We start from the raw sequence: 10531 nt of genomic DNA, 5'->3' as shown, positions 1-10531 counted from the left end.
TTCTCTGTATTTTTCTGGATATATTAGGCATGGGTTGTAAAATATTAATATTTGTTTGGTAACATTTTTTTCAGAATTTAAAATGATGAAAATAAATGCCCTAATTGTTGGAGGAATTCTCTATATTAAGTATATAATTATTATATACTATATTAATATAATTATTTTATAAAAATAAATGCCATAACTAACTATGTAACTATATAAAATGCATGTTTATTTGTTTAGCACACTTCATAAACAATGATAATTCACAGTGCTTTAAATAAACAATAATAAATGAAACTAAATACAAGTATAAGAAACAAAATGGTTAAAATCTAATTAAAAATGTGTTAAAACAGATTTAAAAAGGAATTTAAAGAAAAGAAAAAGAAGGAAGTCACAAATATAGGCTAACTATAAATCGTAAATCCAGAGAAACTTAAATTAAATCTGACTTTTTCCACAAGCTGAAAGGATGCTATGTAAACACAAACAGCATTGGTTCTTGCATGAATAAAGTGTGAAAATGCAACTATTATTTATTTAGTTTAAACTAAATTGAGTAAGTAAAAAGCAGTAGAACACACTCGAGTACACTGAAAAAAATGATTCAAAGATGATTCCTTGGATTTGCTATTTTTTTTAAGTTAAGTGGTTGTAAACAATTTATTTGGGCTGCATTTAAACAAATTAAGTTGAACATTACTAAATTTAACTTGTTTGTTTAAATTCAACACATATAAATTGTTTGCAACAATTTTACAGACATAATTCTTCTCAGAGTAGCTTTAAATTGCAAGTAGTCATTTTAAATAGCAGTTGAATAACCTTATAAATCACCACAGTATGAATAGTAAAGACTCGGTTTGTCTGTCTGTGGTCAAACATCGCCATCTAGTGTCTGAACACAAGCACGACTGTAGAGTGACCTGCACGATGCACAGCGCATGCGCTTGTACACCCACCGGCCACTTTATTAGGTACACCTGTCTAATTGCTCGTTAACTCAAATTTCTAATCAGCCAATCACATGGCAGCAGCTCAATGCATGTAGGCATGTAGACATGGTCAAGACGATCTGCTGCAGTTCAAAGTGAGCATCAGAATGGGGAAGAAAGGGGATTTAAGAGACGCTGAACGTGGCATGGTTGTTGCTGCCAGACGGGCTGCTGATCTACTGGGATTTTCACACACAACCATCTCTAGGGTTTACAGAGAATGGTCCGACAAAGAGGAAATATCCAGTGAGCGGCAGTTCTGTGGGCGCAAATGCCTTGTTGATGCCAGAGGTCAGAGGAGAATGGCCAGACTGGTTCCAGCTGATAGAAAGGCAACAGTAACTCAAATAAGCACTCGTTACAACCGAGGTCTGCAGAAGAGCATCTCTGAACACACAACACGTCCAACCTTGAGGCGGATGGGCTACAGCAGCAGAAGACCACACCGGGTGCCGCTCTACTAGTATGGTGTACCTAATAAATCGGCCGGTGAGTGTGTGTATAGATGTACATGCTATATAGATGTTGTATTTGGTACAGTAAAGTCTAGATAGGGTCAGTATGGATGGGCTACAGCTCACATCAGCATAATTTGTGACACTGTACAACAATAATTCATTTTGTACATTACTGGGAGGGTTAGGGTTAGGTTTGGGGCAGATGTTAATAAAATACAATTCATTGGGTAATTTAATAAATAATATGAATAATACTTGGTGTAATTACTGTGTTTACATTACAGTGTGGATTGGGTTTAGGGTTTATTTATTTGCATCCTCAGATTCATTATTTTCATATATTTTTGTATGTTGGCAAAATGAATAAAAATAATGAAAAATATACATAAACTAAACCCAACAACCACGCTGAAAAACATGATTCAAACATGATTGCTTGGATTCACTAGTTTTTTTTTTAATAAAGTGGTTGTAAACTATTTATTTGGGTTGAATTTAAACAAACAAATTAAGTTGAACATTACTAATTTTAATTTATTAATTCAACACATCCAAATTGCAAGTTTTTGCAGACATTTTTTTCAGGAAGAAGAGGATACATTATTATTATTATTATTAATATTTACTAATGTGAAAAATATTCAGAATTTTAGCGGTTCATTCCGCTGTGGTGACCCCTAATAAAGGATGGAGGAAAATAATTAAATGAATTGAGAACTTTTAAACCATGTAGAAGGGGCAGCATGGTGGTGCAGTGGGTAGCACAATCACCTCACAGCAGGAAGGTTGCTGGTTCAAGTCCCAGCTGGAGTTTGCATGTTCTCCCTGTGTTGGCGTGGGTTTCCTCCGCAGTCCAAACACATCCGCTATAGGGGAATTGGGTAAGCTAAATTGTCTGAGCGTGTATGTGTGTTTCCCAGAGATGGGTTGCAGCTGGAAGGGCATTTACTGCATAAAACATATGCTGGATAAGTTGGCGGTTCATTCCGCTGTGGTGACCCCAGGTTAGTAAAGGGACTAAGCTGACAATAAAATAAAAGAATAAACCATGTAGAAATATGAACTCAAGTGAACATGTTTTGTTTTTAGTATGTGCTTTATTAAAGTTCACTCTTCATCCGCGGAATGATACTCCTCGTGACCGGATGAGCAGTGCAGGTGTGCCGGTAACCCCTGCTCCTCCTCCAGATGATCCAGCGCGCGGATCTCGGCCAGTATGTCCGCCGGTAAGCTGAACTCCAGCGGCCGCTCCAGCAGCAGTAGCCGGTAGTGGTGTCTCTCGCTGCGGTCTGCGGGCTTCGGAGGGAGAAGCTCTGTGCTCAGCAGGGTTTTGATCGGCCAGTCCCGGAGGTTTATCCGCACCACGCGATGCGGTCTGCCGGGCACCCGCGGAGGCCGAAAGTCCCACCAGTTCTGCTCGGTGTCCCGCAGGAGGCGCTGCAGGTTCCGCCGCTTCAGCAGGCTCCGGGGCCCGCGGGTGGGGAAGCGCAGCTCGTGCTGGAGCTCGAAGTCGTCTCTCCAGTCCCAGTGGCTGGGTCTGGACTTCTCTCTGACGTATCGGCGGAAGGCCTGCAGCTGCTGGTATTTGCTGTGGATGTAGGCGCAGCACTCGTTTATCTTGGCCGCGATTGACCTCGCAGTTCTCGCAATCGTCTTCGCCATGGCGCGCTGGGAAACAGTGAGGCGGTAAAGCGGTAATGTAAGCTAACGGTAGATGTTCTGACTGAGAAACGACGGTTTAAAAGAACCCGCGCGTGTTCCAAAAGTGACGTCAGAGCCAGCAGCACGCGCCTTCCAAAAATGACGTCACTGCCAGCCAGCTGCCAGCGGTTGTTGTTACAAGTGATTTGGACTCATTTAAAATGATGGCAATATTCTGGGATATGAAGAATTTATGACATTTGTATAACTTCCCTCTGCCAGCCAAATCCTTCAATTATGTTATAAAGAGTTTGTGCCCAAGTTATGTGCATTTATTTAAATGTTTCTCTACTTTAAAGAGAGGAAAACAATTATGCCTAAACTTTTTTTTTGGATGGAGTGTCTATTTTTATTTTATTTATTTTTTGATAGAAAATGTGACAACAGACATGTCAGACGTTGTTACATTAATCTGTACATACCTCCCCAAGATCTTTCTGACAGCATTCAATGGAAGAGAGCATGGTTATTACCTGAAAAATTCAGCATATCCAGCAAAATAAGAGAGATACATTTTAAGATCTTGCATAACACATATCATACAAATTCCCAAATAGCTGATTATTTTTGATATTTCTCATTTGTGTACTTTCTGCAATCTACATGAAGAGACTTTATTTCACTTATTCTATAGTTGCACTCATGTTAAACGTCTTTGGAATAAGATTATTTTTATTTATCTTCCTTATTTAAATATGATGTATGAGATATATTTCTGTATTTCTCAGGTAATGATCATCCTCTCGATCTTATTGTTAATGTTTTTGTTACACTGTAAAGTTTTTATACACAAATAAGTTCTTACAATACCTATATGTAATACTTTTCCTTGCTGAAATTTCGTTCAATACTGAATCTCATGAGCTTATTAATAATAAGTTTCTCAAAGCTTATGATAATCTTTTTTTCTTAATGATTGTTTTGTGTGTGTGTGTGTGTGTGTGTGTGTGTGTGTGTGTGTTTGTTTGTTTTTTATCTCTTTCTTTTTTTGTTATTGTATTTTTTCTTCAATGCAGTGATGTTATTATTATTCTTGTTTTCAATTTAAAAAAAATTACAAGTGATTATTTTCAGTACTTGATGATTTTGGTAACTTACGGTCTTATGAAGGCGTTATAACTGTTCATGACTTTCATTCTCAATTCAAAGAATGTAATAGTGTTCGTAGAGCTGTCCCCACTAGTTTAATACATCTGGTCAAAAGTCATATACAATATGAAGGAATCAGCATGATTGCCGGACGGCACTGACATTTATGATAAATAATAAGTAAAAATAAATATATCCATTTAGGCGTCACTGTGGCACATGGGTAGCACAATTGCTTCACAGCAAGAAGGTCACTGGTTCGAGTCCCGGCTGGGTCAGTTGGTATTTCTGTGTGGAGTTTGCATGTTCTCCCCGTGTTGGTGTGGGTTTCCTCCGGGTGCTCCGGTTTCCCCCACAGTCCAAACACATGCGCTATAGGGGAATTGGGTAAGCTAAATTGGCCCCAGTGTATGTGTGTGAATGGGGGTGTATGGGTGTTTCCCAGTGATGGGTTGCAGCTTGAAGGGCATCCGCTGTGTAAAACAAATGCTGGAATAGTTGGCGGTTCATTCCGCTGTGGTGACCCCTGATTAATAAAGGCACTAAGCCGAAGGAAAATGAATGATTGAATGAATGATGTGAGTATCTGCAGCTGTATCCCTTTTAAACTTTACCCATTAAAACCGTGTGTGTGTGTGTGTGTGTGTGTGTGTGTGTGTGGATCCTCAAGGGGGTTTGAGGTGCCCAACTGCTGCCTGATGGCCCTGACAAAGACACAAAAACATTAAAGCTAACTAGCTTTACATATGAAAAGTCTTCATTCAAAAAGTGTGTATAAATGTGTGTATGTAAATGTGTCTGTATCTGTGTGTGTGTGTGTGTGTGCGTGTCTCCATGCACCTGCTGTGTGGTGAGCTTCAGCAGATCCTCATACAGTGTTCTCCATCGCTCTGCTTCAGTCTGCAGCTCCTCGTCCCACCTGTCAGAAACACACCTGAGTTTGACTTCATAACACACACACACACAGAGACAGAGAGAAAACACCTGATTTTTACCTTTTCTACTGTAACAAAATAAACACACTGTGTACATTTTAAAGAACAAAACAATTAAACGCTACAAAAGTACTGGATTAAATGAGTGCAGTGAAGTGTGTGTGTGTGTGTGTGCGTGTGTGTGTGTGTGTGTGTGTGTGTGTGTGTGTGTGTGTGTGTGTGTGTGTGTGACCTGCTGCAGCGTTCAGTGTGTTCACTCCTCCTGACAATCTCCAGCTCCACCTGTAACCTGTTCACCTGCAGCTCCAGGGACTCCTTCTCACCTGACAGACAGTCCTTAAACCTGCACACACACAAACATACACACACACACACACACGCAGACACATACATATATATATATATTTATATATATACATACAATTATATACAAAAACGCAAGCACACACACACACAAATACCCAAACACACATGCATGTGTGTGTGTGTTATTTTGACCTTCTGACGCAGCTCATCCAGCGCCGCTGCTGCTCACACACCCACTCACACTGATCCGCTGTGCGCCGCAGTTCCTCTAGCGTCCTCTGGTGGGCGCCACGCTGAACACACACATCCTGCAGCACGGCATCATGGGAAATCTGCAGCTCCGCCAGCTCCTGCGCTTTACTATCGACAGTGAAGTGATGTTTCACATTTAGTGTGAATTCAGCACAAAACAGCGAGATGGTGAGATATAAAGGGCACAATTTGAACGTCTTCACCACTAGAGGGCGTGTGTGTTCAACACAAACAAAGTCGTAGTTTGAGTGAGGCGGTCATTGGCTTTACAGGTGGTTTACAGATAGCTTTCTCACCTGTTCAGCTGCGTCTCCAGCTCTTCTATGGTCTGTGTCTTTGACTGAGCCTCCTGGTGGAGCTGCATCTGCAGGACCTCTGCTTGCTGTGCTCTGAGCTGGGCCTCCTGGTGCAGCTCGTCCACCAGGCCCATCAGCTTTGCCTCTGAGCTCTGCAGCTGCTGTAGGTCACAGCTCACCTGCTCCAGCTGCAGACTCAGCAGAGACGCATCCCTACACCTGTCCTCCGTCACCGACAACACACACTGCTTGAGGACACCTGTCTGCGCCTGCCACACACACACACACTCATGTATATACATACACACAAACCACACGTTCACACACACATATACATTCACACACGCACACAAGCATATACATGCACACAAAACACATACACATGCATGCACACACAGACACACACGCACACACTCAGGCACAACACAACACGTGCACACAAACAGAGACGCACACACAAAACACATGCACACACAAAATACACACACAAACACACGCACGCATACACACATGCATACATACACACACAACACACACAAACACGTGCACTCACACACACACACACACACACACACACACACACTGTATATATATACATACATATACATGCATACAAATACACACAGCCCCGCCCCCTAGATGCAGAGAGGAGGAGTCAGATATCCAGCTCCGCCTATCTGGCTCTAATTAACAGGTGTGTGTAACCTGATGTTGTGTCTGGAGCACACTGCTGTAGATTTATCACGTTCTGATCACATGAATGTGTGTGTTGTAGTTGTGTGTACCTGTTGCAGCTGAAAGCGCTCCTGAAGTTGCTCATATTTGATGTTCAGCTCAACGTTCAGCTGCTCTTTCTGACGCACACACACTGCCAGAACCTCCATCTGAGCCTGTAGAGCCTGCTGACGCTCAGCGGACACCAGCAGCTCCTGCTGCAGCACTGCTGTGACACACAGACACACACGCGCGCGCGTTAACGTTTATAGAACATAAAGACAACTTTAAACAAACGTTCTATAAACGTTATTTAAAGAAAAGCTAACAAAATCATCAAAACAGTTTTCTGTTTCGGTGTGCTGATGTTTATAACCATTCAACTGAACAGAAACGATAGAAAACATGTCCTGGAGGAGGTTTTTCAGTCAGCATGAAGAATCTGCGCTAGGCTTTATTTTTATATATTTTCATAAATGTTATTAATATTTGGTCCAGGATACATAAGTGAAGAACAACAAAAAAGAGCGAGGGGTAGGAAACATCAACACCGCAAACAGTGAGCACATTCGAGGAAGAGAGAGGAGAAACTAAATAAATTAAATCACACATAAACTACGAACTAACAGGTATAAATAAGTCAAATAAACATTTAAAATGGTTAAATGAATGATAAATCACGGAATAAAAGAAGCCCTGCAACTCATAGAATATAAATAATTACACAAAACTTTAGAAAATGAACATATATATTCAATGTTTTTGTTATAAGAGGTAGATAAAGATTTAATATGAGTCTTGATGTCTTGTTGAAAGAGTGAAATGATTATCAGCTTGCATGATCTGCGTTAGTTTGTCCTCTGGAAACGGACTCTTACCTTTCTCCTGAGACAGTCGGATACATTTAGCAGTGAGATACTGAATCTGGCCGAAATCTTCATCTCTGTCCACCCTGAAAAACCTCCTCATCACCTCCAGTCAGAGCGTTCACTACTGAAACACGAGGATGATGAAGACGAAGGACGCGTCGCGCTGCAGGGCGAAGAAACGCCGAATATACAGAAACACACACACACACACACACACACACACACACACACACACAGCAGCTCGACCTGCTCATATTACACTGACCAGCACTTTGGGGATGCTCTTTTGTTGAAGCTTCTTTTGCTGTGAATGCTTTAAATGTCCAAAGATTTGTAGTAATATTTCTTTATAGATAAACACCTTTAAAATAAGCAAAATAATGCAAAAGCGAAAATAAAATTCTGCTTGTTTTGAGGAAAAACTCTCTTCATTTTGACTCAATATTTCGGAAAACAAGACTATATTTTATTCCTGTCTAGAAAATGCTGACTGATTTAAGTATTTTTAGATTAGAAACAGGACAAAACTCTTAACAAAAAAGTTTTTGCAGTGTAATTTCTCAATTAATATCGATCTGAATGTTTGAAGGTGCTGTAGACCCTCCAGGTGTGTGTGTGTGTGTGTGTGTGTGTGTGTGTGTGTGTTTGCAGGCATGTTTCAGCCTCTCCTTCATTCCATACATACTGAGAGCAGCTGCTGGACGCCTTCACTTACAATCATTACTCCATATTAATCCTGCTGTGTAATATATCCTACACTTAAAGAAAACTACAGTACTGGCTCGTTTGTTTACAATACTATAGCTGTTGTGTTACCATAGCAACTGTAGAATCACCCCAACAGATCAATTACTATAGATGTGTTACCATAGCAACTGTAGAATCACCCCAACAGATCAATTACTATAGATGTGTTACCATAGCAACTGTAGAATCACCCCAACTGATCAATTACTGTAGATGTGTTACCATAGCAACTGTAGAATCACCCCAACAGATCAATTACTATAGATGTGTTACCATAGCAACTGTAGAATCACCCCAACAGATCAATTACTATAGATGTGTTACCACAGCAACTGTAGAATCACCCCAACAGATCAATTACTATAGATGTGTTACCATAGCAACTGTAGAATCACCACAACAGATGAAACATAGATGGTTACAATAAGATTGTTGTTGTCACTGTAGAATCACCACAACAGATCAATTACTATAGATGTTGTGTTACCATAGCAACTGAAAAATAACAACAAATACTTTAGTTGTTGTGTTACCATAGCAACTGTAGAATAACAACAGATTAATTACTATAGTTGTTGTGTTACCATAGCAAAAGTAGAATCACCAAAACAGTTCAATTACTATAGATGTGTTACCATAGCAACTGTAGAATAACAACAGATTAATTACTATAGATGTTGTGTTTTCATGGCAACTGTAGAATCACAACAAATTTCTTTAGTTGTTATGTTACCATAGCAACTGTAGAATAACAACAGATTAGTTACTATAGATGTTGTGCTTCCATAGCAACTGTAGAATCACAACAGATTAATTACTATAGTTGTTGTGTTACCATAGCAACAGTAGAATCACCACAACAGATCAATTACTATAGATGTGTTACCATAGCAACGGTAGAATCGCAACAACAGATTAATTGAAGAACTTCACTATAACATTGGTTAAACTCGCTGTTGACTGTAACTGTAGTATTTTTTGAATTGTGGGAGTGCATATACAACAATTATAAACTAATATAAAACAACTTTGTTTTTTCAAAAATGGTATTTATTTTTAAAAAAACAATAAGAGGAAACAATGTTACTAGTGCCGTTTCTGCACCGACAGAGAGATATAAAATAACAGAAGCGTTAAAGTCCACATGAAACAGCCTGATAAGCCATTACACCTCTATACGAGGAGTCTGTGTGATCTTCAGCATCACACCAGTGAATGACGAGACTTGACTTTAGCATTGACTGCATGTACAGAAACACACTTTAAAATATAGTACACAACATGAAGGCCAACTCTAGAGTTTATATTTTAATAATATGCACTGATGAATCATTGAAAACTGGTTTCATGTTGACTTTAAACGGTCAGACCAACTGCGTCATGATTAGTTGCGGAGAGACTGAAAGAAACTCTGGTGTTTATTAATAAACTCACACCTTAAATGACGATTAGGAGCTAGTCTACATACTTTCAACAAAAATTACCTGCATCTGATAGATTTATTTACTCAGTTTTCACCTAACAGTCAAAGGAAAGAGCTCTGGAAAATGTACAATCTCACAACAATGTGACTTTTTTTTTTAATTTAGCGTCTAATTTATTTGTATCTCATTCTTACATTTTAATACGATTTGCCCATCCCCCAATGAGGGGTAGGTTAGGGGTGGAGTTTGGTGCCACGCCTCTTTTTTAAAATAGTACATTTTTATACCAATATAATCATATGGAATGTGTACGAATTAGCCATGTTTGGTGCCACGCCTCCTTCTAGAAATCGTACATATTAATATGAATATAGTCATAAGGAGTTTGTATTAATTAGCCAAATTTGGTGCCACAGCTCCTTTTATAAATCGCTTATTTTTATAGCAATATAATCGTATGGAATTAGTACGAATTAGCCACGTTTGGTGCCACGCCTCCTTTTACAAATCGTGCACATTGATATAAATATAGTCATAAGAAGTTTGTATTAATTAGCCAAGTTTGGTGCCATACCTCCTTTTATAAATCGCTTATTTTTATAGTAATATAATCGTATGGAATTTGTACGAATTAGCCACGTTGGTGCAGACATTTTATAAATCGTACACAATAATACGAATAAAATCTTAAGGAATTTGTACTAATTAGCTAAGTTTGGTGCCACGTCTCCTTTTATAGATCATACACATTCATACG

The 10531-nt window shown here is 39.4% G+C and overlaps 2 protein-coding genes across 3 annotated transcripts in view; both read right to left on the bottom strand.

Annotated features, from left to right (window-relative positions):
• Positions 1-4098: 4098 nt before the first annotated feature.
• LOC130240750 (uncharacterized) lies at positions 4099-7809 on the bottom strand. Of its 2 annotated transcripts, none has more exons than XM_056472384.1 (7): positions 7613-7809; positions 6806-6960; positions 6021-6289; positions 5665-5832; positions 5399-5509; positions 5072-5150; positions 4099-4935 (listed from the first exon to the last, which is right to left on the bottom strand). In XM_056472384.1, exons 1-7 carry the CDS (start codon positions 7701-7703, stop codon positions 4897-4899), a joined length of 912 nt encoding a protein of 303 aa, XP_056328359.1. In that variant the 5' UTR covers positions 7704-7809; the 3' UTR covers positions 4099-4896. The 2 variants fall into 2 exon arrangements, with proteins under 2 accessions (XP_056328359.1, XP_056328358.1); XM_056472383.1 differs by having other exon boundaries at positions 4100-4935; positions 6806-6963.
• Positions 7810-9378: 1569 nt separating this feature from the next.
• leprotl1 (leptin receptor overlapping transcript like 1) overlaps positions 9379-10531 on the bottom strand; it is a 6108-nt gene continuing 4955 nt past the window's right edge. The window contains exon 4 of the mRNA XM_056472636.1: positions 9379-10531. This exon is cut by the window's right edge and continues 992 nt beyond it. The gene's annotated coding sequence lies outside the window, so the exon portion shown is untranslated.

Source organism: Danio aesculapii, chromosome 14 (assembly GCF_903798145.1).
Source record: "Danio aesculapii chromosome 14, fDanAes4.1, whole genome shotgun sequence".
Lineage (NCBI taxonomy): Eukaryota > Metazoa > Chordata > Actinopteri > Cypriniformes > Danionidae > Danio > Danio aesculapii.
Note: the sequence above shows the minus strand (reverse complement) of the source record. Positions and strands in the feature narration are given on the sequence as shown.

What these genes read in the sequence shown, in the direction of transcription:
- LOC130240750 (XM_056472383.1), bottom strand. Translation starts at nt 7,703, where the DNA reads ATGAGGAGGTTTTTCAGGGTGGACAGAGATGAAGATTTCGGCCAGATT. An exon ending in CACACTGAACGCTGCAGCAG is followed by an intron (nt 5,151 to 5,398) that starts GTCACACACACA and finishes TGTTTCTGACAG; the next exon opens with GTGGGACGAGGAGCTGCAGA. An exon ending in TGAAGCTCACCACACAGCAG is followed by an intron (nt 4,936 to 5,071) that starts GTGCATGGAGAC and finishes TGTCTTTGTCAG; the next exon opens with GGCCATCAGGCAGCAGTTGG.